Here is a 12,866-nt window from a genome sequence, read left to right on the forward strand (position 1 = left end):
GTACAGTACAGTGCAGTACAGTACAGTACAGTGCAGTACAGTACAGTACAGTGCAGTGCACTACAGTACAGTACACTACAGTACAGTACAGTACACTACAGTACAGTACAGTACAGTACAGTGCAGTGCAGTACAGTACAGTACAGTACAGTACACTACAGTACAGTACAGTGTAGTGCAGTACACTACAGTACAGTACAGTGCAGTACAGTACAGTACAGTACAGTGCAGTGCACTACAGTACAGTACACTACAGTACAGTACAGTACACTACAGTACAGTGCAGTGCAGTACAGTACAGTACAGTACAGTACAGTGCAGTACAGTACACTACAGTGCAGTACAGTGCAGTGCAGTACAGTGCAGTACAGTGCAGTACAGTGCAGTACACTACAGTGCAGTACAGTACAGTACAGTGCAGTACAGTACAGTGCAGTACAGTACACTACATTACAGTACAGTACACTACAGTACAGTGCAGTACACTACAGTACAGTACAGTACACTACACTACAGTACAGTGCAGTACAGTACAGTGCAGTGCAGTACACTACACTACAGTACAGTACAGTGCAGTGCAGTACAGTACACTACAGTACAGTACAGTGTAGTGCAGTACAGTACAGTGCAGTACAGTACAGTACAGTGCAGTACAGTACAGTGCAGTGCACTACAGTACAGTACACTACAGTACAGTACAGTACACTACAGTACAGTACAGTGCAGTGCAGTACAGTACAGTACAGTACAGTGCAGTGCAGTACAGTACAGTACAGTACAGTGCAGTACAGTGCAGTACACTACAGTACAGTACAGTGTAGTGCAGTACAGTACAGTGCAGTACAGTACAGTGCAGTACAGTACAGTACAGTGCAGTGCACTACAGTACAGTACAGTGCAGTGCAGTACAGTACAGTACAGTACAGTGCAGTACAGTGCAGTACAGTGCAGTGCAATAGAAAGATCAGGAGAATCAGGCATATTTACTTTTCATAATCTATCAACCTTAATGATCAGAGAAAGAGAGGCTCGGACTGTGCAACACATCTTTGGCTTATGGCTTAACGTGATTCAGGGCCAAACATGTATTTAAATATGCATTATAAACTTGGTATGTAGAATAACTAAGATCACTACTTTCTCCCTCTCTTGTTAATCTCACAGAAGAGTAACCAATGGGCTCAAGCCCATTGGTTACTCTTCCTACCTCATTTACTAAAGACTTTTTCAAATGTGATACAGAGTGGGAGCTCAGTGAGTAAACATAACCTCTGTGTCAGCCATCAGCTGGTGTAATGTGCCGGAGCAGCCACTAGATGTCACCGCCAATGGCTACAAACACGGAGTCACCAGGAAGGCCCTCGGCACGGCTAAAGCCAGGTACGCTCACAAGACAGGCATTATGACAAGTACTGAATACTCTCAGCAAAGATTCATCAAGAAGAACACTGTGTGTGTGTGTGTGTGTGTGTGTGTGTGTGTGTGTGTGTGTGTGTGTGTGTGTGTGTGTGTGTGTGTGTGTGTGTGTGTGTGTGTGTGTGTGTGTGTGTGTGTGTGTGTGTGTGTGTGTGTGTGTGTGTGTGTAGGTCTCTGCTGTGTAAGCTGGAGCTCTTCCACTCCTTCCTGTCTCTGGTAGCAGCCACTGCGCCCGCAGCACTGCCCCCCCCTCTCAGGTAACACCACCACTCTCTCATGACCTGACCCACTGACAGCTTCAGACTGGACCTGGTGCAGATCTCCGAGCAGTGCTCTGCTCTGGCTTCATCCCCTCTGGGTAGCTCTGTGCTTCAGCCTGTTGAGTCCACAGGGAGGACACGTGTGAACCAGTCAGAGTGGTCATGACGCACCCTGAGGCCCTGTGCGTCTGCCGCTGACTGGCCGGCATGTGGTTTGTTGTTGTATTGAAACTCATCCCAGGTATTTCTTTCCAAACGGTGTCACATAGCTTACTGTATCGGTGCTGTAGCCCTCAGGTGTGTCTTTGTCTGTGACATTTACTGCTTGAATTTCGTGTGTGTGTGTGTGTGTGTGTGTGTGTGTGTGTGTGTGTGTGTGTGTGTGTGTGTGTGTGTGTGTGTGTGTGTGTGTGTGTGTGTGTGTGTGTGTGTGTGTGTGTGTGTGTGTGTGTGTGTGTGTGTGTGTGTGTGTGTGTGTGTGTGTGTGTGTGTGTGTGTGTGTGTGTGTGTGTGATGAACAGTGCTCTCTCTGTTTATCAGCATTTCAGCAAATAACCTGATCCCAGCCTGTCCTACACATGCAGGAACACACACACACACACACACACACACACACACACACACACACACACACACACACACACACACACACACACACACACACACACAGTCCTAGATGTATTAGCCCTTGTCTACCAAGGCGGTCCCAGGGCTGGTTGAAAGGCACTGCCATGCTGTGAACCGTGTGTTAGTGTGTCTGCAGCAGCGCTGGCTCTGGCCCTGAACACTGTGTGCGCTCAGGCAGCAAGTCTCTGCTGGAGCAGTGCAGAGAGCACATCTGGAGCTGTGGCTCTGAGAGCACATCTGGAGCTGTGGCTCTGAGAGCACATCTGGAGCTGTGGCTCAGAGAGCACATCTGGAGCTGTGGCACTGAGAGCACATCTGGAGCTGTGGCTCTGAGAGCACATCTGGAGCTGTGGCTCTGAGAGCACATCTGGAGCTGTGGCTCTGAGAGCAGGACAGAGCTAGAACCACACACATTATATATAGAGCAACACTAGGAGTGTGACATATTGAATATGCCAGTCTGCCTGTTAATTCTCTTACCATGGAGAAGTGGAGAGTATTGTGTAGCTGGCGGCTTCCACCTGTTATTAGTCAGCTGCTTGGCCGACAGCATGTATTACGAGAGACTTCACATCATGCGATCCTTATTTAGACATCAGAACCAGTTCAACACCAAGTCGGTCACACGTCGGTCACAGCAGATTAAAGGTAAGGAAAACAACCACAAATGAAATAAAAACAATTATAAGGAACTATTTTTAAAACTATTAAACATATGCCAAAAAACGGCGTACACTATACTATTGCAAAGCAAACGTGACGTAACGCTGTGACGTAACGCTGTGGTGACGCTGTGACGCCGTGACGTAACGCTGTGACGCCGTAACGCTGTGACGTAACGCTGTGACGCCGTAACGCTGTGACGCCGTGACGTAACGCTGTGGCGCCGTGACGTAACGCCGTGACGTAACGCTGTGACGCCGTAACGCTGTGACGCCGTGACGTAACGCTGTGACGCCGTAACGCTGTGACGCCGTGACGTAACGCTGTGGCGCCGTGACGTAACGCCGTGACGTAACGCTGTGACGCCGTAACGCTGTGACGCCGTGACGTAACGCTGTGACGCCGTAACGCTGTGACGCCGTGACGTAACGCTGTGGCGCCGTGACGTAACGCCGTGACGTAACGCTGTGACGCTGTGACGCCGTGACGTAACGCTGTGACGCCGTAACGCTGTGACGCCGTGACGTAACGCTGTGACGCCGTAACGCTGTGACGCCGTGACGTAACGCTGTGGCGCCGTGACGTAACGCTGTGACGTAACGCTGTGACGCCGTAACGCTGTGACGCCGTGACGTAACGCTGTGACGCCGTAACGCTGTGACGCCGTGACGTAACGCTGTGGCGCCGTGACGTAACGCCGTGACGTAACGCTGTGACGCTGTGACGCCGTGACGTAACGCTGTGACGCCGTAACGCTGTGACGCCGTGACGTAACGCTGTGACGCCGTAACGCTGTGACGCCGTGACGTAACGCTGTGGCGCCGTGACGTGACGCCGTGACGTAACGCTGTGACGCCGTGACGCCGTGACGCTGTGACGTAACGCTGTGACGCCGTGACGTAACGCTGTGACGCCGAGACGCTGTGACGTAACGCTGTGACGCCGTAACGCTGTGACGCCGTGACGTAACGCTGTGGCGCCGTGACGTAACGCCGTGACGTAACGCTGTGGCGCCGTGACGTAACGCCGTGACGTAACGCTGTGACGCCGTAACGCTGTGACGCCGTGACGTAACGCTGTGACGCCGTGACGTGACGCTGTGACGCTGTGACGTAACGCTGTGACGCCGTAACGCTGTGACGCCGTGACGTAACGCTGTGGCGCCGTGACGTGGCGCCGTGACGTAACGCTGTGACGCCGTAACGCTGTGACGTAACGCTGTGACGCCGTAACGCTGTGACGCCGTGACGTAACGCTGTGACGCCGTGACGTGACGCTGTGACGCCGTGACGCTGTGACGTAACGCTGTGACGCCGTAACGCTGTGACGCCGTGACGTAACGCTGTGACGCCGTGACGTGACGCTGTGACGCCGTGACGCTGTGACGTAACGCTGTGACGCCGTAACGCTGTGACGCCGTGACGTAACGCTGTGACGCCGTGACGTAACGCTGTGACGTAACGCTGTGACGCCGTAACGCTGTGACGTAACGCTGTGACGCCGTGACGTGACGCTGTGACGCCGTGACGCTGTGACGTAACGCTGTGACGCCGTAACGCTGTGACGCCGTGACGTAACGCTGTGGCGCCGTAACGCTGTGACGCCGTGACGTAACGCCGTGACGTAACGCTGTGACGTAACGCTGTGACGCCGTGACGTAACGCTGTGACGTAACGCTGTGACGCCGTAACGCTGTGACGCCGTGACGTAACGCCGTGACGTAACGCTGTGACGCCGTAACGCTGTGGCGCCGTGACGTAACGCCGTGACGTAACGCTGTGACGCCGTAACGCTGTGGCGCCGTGACGTAACGCCGTGACGTAACGCTGTGACGCCGTAACGCTGTGACGTAACGCTGTGACGCCGTAACGCTGTGACGCCGTGACGTGACGCTGTGACGCCGTGACGCTGTGACGTAACGCTGTGACGCCGTAACGCTGTGACGTAACGCTGTGGCGCCGTAACGCTGTGACGCCGTGACGTAACGCCGTGACGTAACGCTGTGACGTCACGCTGTGACGCCGTGACGTAACGCTGTGGCGCCGTGACGTAACGCCGTGACGTAACGCTGTGACGCCGTAACGCTGTGACGCCGTGACGTAACGCCGTGACGTAACGCTGTGGCGCCGTGACGTAACGCTGTGGCGCCGTGACGTAACGCCGTGACGTAACGCTGTGACGCCGTAACGCTGTGACGCCGTGACGTAACGCTGTGACGCCGTGACGTGACGCTGTGACGCTGTGACGTAACGCTGTGACGCCGTAACGCTGTGACGCCGCGACGTAACGCTGTGGCGCCGTGACGTGGCGCCGTGACGTAACGCTGTGACGCCGTAACGCTGTGACGTAACGCTGTGACGCCGTAACGCTGTGACGCCGTGACGTAACGCTGTGACGCCGTGACGTGACGCTGTGACGCCGTGACGCTGTGACGTAACGCTGTGACGCCGTAACGCTGTGACGCCGTGACGTAACGCTGTGACGCCGTAACGCTGTGACGCCGTGACGTAACGCTGTGACGCCGTGACGCTGTGACGTAACGCTGTGACGCCGTAACGCTGTGACGCCGTGACGTAACGCTGTGGCGCCGTGACGTAACGCTGTGACGCCGTAACGCTGTGACGCCGTGACGTAACGCTGTGGCGCCGTGACGTAACGCCGTGACGTAACGCTGTGACGTAACGCTGTGACGCCGTGACGTAACGCTGTGGCGCCGTGACGTAACGCCGTGACGTAACGCTGTGACGCCGTAACGCTGTGACGCCGTGACGTAACGCTGTGACGCCGTGACGTGACGCTGTGACGCCGTGACGCTGTGACGCCGTGACGTAACGCTGTGACGCCGTAACGCTGTGACGCCGTGACGTGACGCTGTGACGCCGTAACGCTGTGACGCCGTGACGTAACGCTGTGACGCCGTAACGCTGTGACGCCGTGACGTAACGCTGTGGCGCCGTGACGTAACGCCGTGACGTAACGCTGTGACGCCGTAACGCTGTGACGCCGTGACGTAACGCTGTGGCGCCGTGACGTGACGCCGTGACGTAACGCTGTGACGCCGTGACGCCGTGACGCTGTGACGTAACGCTGTGACGCCGTGACGTAACGCTGTGACGCCGAGACGCTGTGACGTAACGCTGTGACGCCGTAACGCTGTGACGCCGTGACGTAACGCTGTGGCGCCGTGACGTAACGCCGTGACGTAACGCCGTGACGTAACGCTGTGGCGCCGTGACGTAACGCCGTGACGTAACGCCGTGACGTAACGCTGTGACGCCGTGACGCTGTGACGCCGTGACGTAACGCTGTGACGCCGTGACGTGACGCTGTGACGCCGTAACGCCGTGACGTAACGCTGTGACGCCGTAACGCTGTGACGCCGTGACGTAACGCTGTGACGCCGTAACGCTGTGACGCCGTGACGTAACGCTGTGACGCCGTGACGCTGTGACGTAACGCTGTGACGCCGTAACGCTGTGACGCCGTGACGTAACGCTGTGGCGCCGTGACGTAACGCTGTGACGCCGTAACGCTGTGACGCCGTGACGTAACGCTGTGGCGCCGTGACGTAACGCTGTGGCGCCGTGACGTAACGCCGTGACGTAACGCTGTGACGCCGTAACGCTGTGACGCCGTGACGTAACGCTGTGACGCCGTGACGCTGTGACGCTGTGACGCTGTGACGTAACGCTGTGACGCCGTAACGCTGTGACGCCGTGACGTAACGCTGTGGCGCCGTGACGTGGCGCCGTGACGTAACGCTGTGACGCCGTAACGCTGTGACGTAACGCTGTGACGCCGTAACGCTGTGACGCCGTGACGTAACGCTGTGACGCCGTGACGTGACGCTGTGACGCCGTGACGCTGTGACGTAACGCTGTGACGCCGTAACGCTGTGACGCCGTGACGTAACGCTGTGACGCCGTGACGTGACGCTGTGACGCCGTGACGCTGTGACGTAACGCTGTGACGCCGTAACGCTGTGACGCCGTGACGTAACGCTGTGGCGCCGTGACGTAACGCTGTGACGTAACGCTGTGACGCCGTAACGCTGTGACGTAACGCTGTGACGCCGTGACGTGACGCTGTGACGCCGTGACGCTGTGACGTAACGCTGTGACGCCGTAACGCTGTGACGCCGTGACGTAACGCTGTGGCGCCGTAACGCTGTGACGCCGTGACGTAACGCCGTGACGTAACGCTGTGACGTAACGCTGTGACGCCGTGACGTAACGCTGTGGCGCCGTGACGTAACGCCGTGACGTAACGCTGTGACGCCGTAACGCTGTGACGCCGTGACGTAACGCCGTGACGTAACGCTGTGACGCCGTAACGCTGTGGCGCCGTGACGTAACGCCGTGACGTAACGCTGTGACGCCGTAACGCTGTGGCGCCGTGACGTAACGCCGTGACGTAACGCTGTGACGCCGTAACGCTGTGACGTAACGCTGTGACGCCGTAACGCTGTGACGCCGTGACGTGACGCTGTGACGCCGTGACGCTGTGACGTAACGCTGTGACGCCGTAACGCTGTGACGTAACGCTGTGGCGCCGTAACGCTGTGACGCCGTGACGTAACGCCGTGACGTAACGCTGTGACGTAACGCTGTGACGCCGTGACGTAACGCTGTGGCGCCGTGACGTAACGCCGTGACGTAACGCTGTGACGCCGTAACGCTGTGACGCCGTGACGTAACGCCGTGACGTAACGCTGTGGCGCCGTGACGTAACGCCGTGACGTAACGCTGTGACGCCGTAACGCTGTGACGCCGTGACGTAACGCTGTGACGCCGTGACGTGACGCTGTGACGCTGTGACGTAACGCTGTGACGCCGTAACGCTGTGACGCCGTGACGTAACGCTGTGGCGCCGTGACGTGGCGCCGTGACGTAACGCTGTGGCGCCGTAACGCCGTGACGTAACGCTGTGACGCCGTAACGCTGTGACGCCGTGACGTAACGCTGTGACGCCGTGACGTGACGCTGTGACGCCGTGACGCTGTGACGTAACGCTGTGACGCCGTAACGCTGTGACGCCGTGACGTAACGCTGTGACGCCGTGACGTGACGCTGTGACGCCGTGACGCTGTGACGTAACGCTGTGACGCCGTAACGCTGTGACGCCGTGACGTAACGCCGTGACGTAACGCTGTGACGTAACGCTGTGACGCCGTAACGCTGTGACGTAACGCTGTGACGCCGTGACGTGACGCTGTGACGCCGTGACGCTGTGACGTAACGCTGTGACGCCGTAACGCTGTGACGCCGTGACGTAACGCTGTGGCGCCGTAACGCTGTGACGCCGTGACGTAACGCCGTGACGTAACGCTGTGACGTAACGCTGTGACGCCGTGACGTAACGCTGTGGCGCCGTGACGTAACGCCGTGACGTAACGCTGTGACGCCGTAACGCTGTGACGCCGTGACGTAACGCCGTGACGTAACGCTGTGACGCCGTAACGCTGTGGCGCCGTGACGTAACGCCGTGACGTAACGCTGTGACGCCGTAACGCTGTGGCGCCGTGACGTAACGCCGTGACGTAACGCTGTGACGCCGTAACGCTGTGACGTAACGCTGTGACGCCGTAACGCTGTGACGTAACGCTGTGACGCCGTGACGTGACGCTGTGACGCCGTGACGCTGTGACGTAACGCTGTGACGCCGTAACGCTGTGACGTAACGCTGTGGCGCCGTAACGCTGTGACGCCGTGACGTAACGCCGTGACGTAACGCTGTGACGTAACGCTGTGACGCCGTGACGTAACGCTGTGGCGCCGTGACGTAACGCCGTGACGTAACGCTGTGACGCCGTAACGCTGTGACGCCGTGACGTAACGCCGTGACGTAACGCCGTGACGTAACGCAGTGACGCCGAGACGCCGTAACGCTGTGACGCCGTGACGCTGTGACGTGACGCCGTGACGTAACGCTGTGACGCCGAGACGCCGTGACGTAACGCTGTGGTGACGTAACGCCGTGACGCCGTGCCGTAACGCTGTGGCGCCGTGACGTAACGTTGTGGCGCCGTGACGTAACGCTGTGACGTAACGCTGTGACGTAACGCTGTGGTGACGTGACGCCGTAACGCTGTGACGTAACGCTGTGGTGACGTAACGCCGTGACGCTGTGACGTAACGCTGTGACGCCGAGACGCCGTAACGCCGTGACGTAACGCTGTGGTGACGTAACGCCGTGACGCCGTGCCGTAACGCTGTGGCGCCGTGACGTAACGTTGTGGCGCCGTGACGTGACGCCGTGACGTAACGCTGTGACGCCGAGACGCCGTGACGTAACGCTGTGGTGACGTAACGCCGTGACGCCGTGCCGTAACGCTGTGGCGCCGTGACGTAACGTTGTGGCGCCGTGACGTAACGCTGTGACGTAACGCTGTGACGTAACGCTGTGGTGACGTAACGCCGTGACGCTGTGACGTAACGCTGTGACGCCGAGACGCCGTAACGCTGTGACGTAACGCTGTGGTGACATAACGCCGTGACGCCGTGACGTAACGCTGTGACGTAACGCTGTGACGTAACGCTGTGACGTAACGCCGTGACGCTGTGACGCTGTAACGCTGTGACGACGTGACGCCGTGACGTAACGCCGTGACACCGAGACGCCGTGACGTAACGCTGTGACGTAACGCTGTGACGTAACGCTGTGGTGACGTAACGCCGTGACGCTGTGACGTAACGCTGTGACGCTGTGACGTAACGCTGTGACGCTGTGACGTAACGCTGTGACGCCGTGACGCGGTGGGACTAACAAAGGGACTCTGAAACCAAACGTGTGCATACATTGAAGGGACGACAAGCCTATAGTCATTCAGAAGAATAATCTCTCTCTCTCTCTCTCTCTCTCTCTCTCTCTCTCTCTCTCTCTCTCTCCCCAGGGGGGCAGAGCTGCTCACCTACTGGGACTACAAGCAGGCGGCTCAGAGTTACCAGCAGGCCTGGCAGCAGCTCCTCAGCCAGGCCTTCCCTCTGTGGCCCCGCACTGACAGGGGCCTCCTGCTGTTCCACTGAAGGCCTTCTCCTGAGACGCTCTCTATTGGCCTCTCCTCTGAAGTCACTGCATGCAGCAGCAGGACGCTCTGCTGTCTCACTGCTCAGAGGGGGGGGGGGCCCGGCTCCGTGTCCTCGGATGAAGCTTCAGTCCTCACAGTGTGAGACAGTGTGACTGCAGCTGGCTGGCTCTCATGTTCTCAATAACACGTACCTGTCCTCAAGTGGAAAATGTTCCGGGTTGCCCTTGTTGTGCTCTTTGTACTTTGCTGACGTAGCATTGTGCCAAGCTAGCATTAGCATGTGCAATTAGCTGCGTTTTCTTGTTTAGCTAGTTAGCAGTAGCGTAGCTCAGCCTAACTGTGTCCTTCCTGTGCAGCTGGATAACCACCGGAGTTACCCGTGCTGTTTCTTCTTTTGAAGCCAGTTTTCTGGTCTTAGCTTTGTGTTCTCGTTATGAACTCACCCAGTGAAGGCAGTGTTCTCGCCCCCGCTCCTGGTGGACGTGTTGCTTGATTATAGCAGCAGCTGCCCGGCTAAGCTGTCCTGTTAAGCTTCTTTATTGAATCCAGCTAGGTGAAGGCAGTGCTCTCGCTCCCGCTCCCTCTGCCGGTAACATGGGTGTAGTCACATCCCTCTCTGTTCGGCGAGTAGGAGCAACGCTCTACTCTTTCCGTTCAGCAGGTAGCTGGGGAAGGCTGTGTCCTCGCACCCACTCCCAGCTACGCTGCATCTGGCAGACACCCTTCGTGTTGTCGCACAGGGGGAGTGGTTCGCAACCGTGGACTTGAGGGACGCCTATTTCCACGTCCCAATTGCATCCCACCACCGGAAGTTCTTGAGGTTTGCCTTTCAGGGCCGACACTATCAGTTCCGGGTGCTTCCCTTTGGTCTCTCCCTCTCTCCAAGGGTGTTCACCAGGGTTGTGGCGGCAGCTCTCCCACCCCGCAGGCGCAGGGCGTGAAGGTCCTGCCGTATCTAGACGACTGGCTGGTCTGCGTCGTGCGGACGACATTTCCCACCTTCTTCCCATCTTCAGGCTGCGCAAGAGGATGCCTTACATTCAGTTCCTCCGGCTCTTGGGCAGACTGACGGCTGCCCGGCGCCTCTGCAACGCCTCGCGTCGCAAAATAGACTTCAATCCTATTTTGAGCGGAGCCCAGCGCCGAGACGCTTCTGGGACACTTCTGAGCCGTAGCGGCGCAGCCGTAACGCGACGCAGACGGACCCGATGGAATCTAGGGGTTAGGCCTGCTGTCGCTGCGCCCCTTCATTTGAACGCCAAGCGGCACAGGCACAGGAGAGTCAGGGTGTCTCAGCGGTGCCTCCACTCTGTCCCGCTGGGGGGGCAGGGCCTATCTTCTGATGGGCGTGCCCATGGGCGCCATCCCATCCGGCCGGGAGACTGTCACTGTGGATGCATGTCTCTCAGGGTGGGGTGCGGTGTGGCAGGGCAGGACTGCTCAGGGTCAGTGGTCTGCCCAGGAAGGTGTACGCCATATCAATGTGCTGGAGCTTCGGGCGGTGCAGCTCGCACTCATGCACTTTCTACCTCAACTGGCGGGCAGGCATGTGCGTGTTCGTTTGAACAACATGTCCGCTGTGGCCCAAATCAACCACCAGGGGGGCACCAGGTCCGCACAGCTGCTCCGGGTTTCACAGAGCCTCTTGTCTTGGGCGCTCCCCCGCCTGGCCAGTCTGCGGGCAGTCTTTCTACCAGGGGAGTGGAGGCTTCACCCGGAGGTGGTGGAGACAATTTGGAGCCTCTTCGGCAGGGCCGAGGTGGACCTCTTTACCTCGGAAGAGTCGAGGCACTGCCCCCTCTGGTTCTCCTGGGCGAGGTGACCAGCCCGATGGGCCAGGACGCTCTGGCGCACGACTGGCCTGACAGTCTCCTATATGCCTTCCCGCCACTGCCTCTGATACTACAGACGCTTCAGAGGGTCCTTACTCAGGGGCACAGGCTCCTTCTGGGCGCCTACCGCTGGCCGGGGAGAGTCTGGTTCCCACTGCTGCGCAGTCTCTGCTGCAGCCCACCAATGGCGTCTCCCCGACAGGACGGACCTTTTCTGTCACAGCTCAGGGGTCAGATCTGGAATCCCGACCCTCACCGCCTTCAGCTTTGGGCCTGGCCTCTGCGGGGCCTAACCTGCTGTTGAGCGGTTTCACGGTATCCGTCAGGGAAACTATCCTGAATGCCAGAGCACCGTCCACTCGAGCACAGTACGAGTGCAAATGGAAGTTCTTCTCCCACTGGTGTTTGAGTAAGGCTGAGAATCCGGAGCATTGCTCCGTGGCCACCGTTCTAGAGTTCCTGCAGTCCCTTCTGGAGGGTGGACGTTCTCACTCCACTTTGAAGAATTCTGAGTGACAGGACACTCTGGCGGTCATCCGGGACTCATAGGACCGTAGTTACAGACGTAACTATCGTTTTACTGTATTATGTATTTTGACGCTCAAGGGAGAAGCTTTCCAGATCCTAACGCCTCACAGCAGCTTGATGAAGTTCAGCTGTCATACATCGTTTAAAAAGAACTCACTGAAATCATGAGCTAGCAGTCAGATATATAGAGAATAACATGTATTCTGTGCATGTATATCACTACCTAACGTAAGACACAGCTAAATGTGTTTTTTGTATTTTTATATTAGGAATCCCTCTATTTACATCCTAAAATATATATATTTTATATATTTTCGATGACTCATCTTGAAGTGAGTATTTAAACAAGTAACTTGTTTTCTGGTGTGTTCCTTTGATCTCAGCTTTTGTCATGTCTGACACATCTGCACACATCTGCTCTGAGGAAGCTGGTGCATCTGGTGCGGACTGGAAAGCAGATTTGTGAAATTGGCCGACACAATAAACTTCACTGCACTTGTTTTGTGTTTTGTC

At 57.3% G+C, this 12,866-nt stretch overlaps 1 protein-coding gene across 1 annotated transcript in view; it reads left to right on the forward strand.

Moving 5' to 3' along the window:
* Positions 1 to 12,853, forward strand: part of adat1 (adenosine deaminase tRNA specific 1) — a 22,009-nt gene extending 9,156 nt beyond the window's left edge. Inside the window, 3 exon segments of the mRNA XM_034086238.2 lie at positions 1,260 to 1,380; positions 1,587 to 1,673; positions 9,859 to 12,853. Of these exon segments, the coding sequence (XP_033942129.1) occupies positions 1,260 to 1,380; positions 1,587 to 1,673; positions 9,859 to 9,991 (341 nt within the window). The 3' untranslated portion in view covers positions 9,992 to 12,853.
* The last annotated feature ends 13 nt before the right edge of the window (positions 12,854 to 12,866 follow it).

This window comes from Pseudochaenichthys georgianus, chromosome 7, assembly GCF_902827115.2.
Source record: "Pseudochaenichthys georgianus chromosome 7, fPseGeo1.2, whole genome shotgun sequence".
In the NCBI taxonomy this organism is placed as follows: domain Eukaryota; kingdom Metazoa; phylum Chordata; class Actinopteri; order Perciformes; family Channichthyidae; genus Pseudochaenichthys; species Pseudochaenichthys georgianus.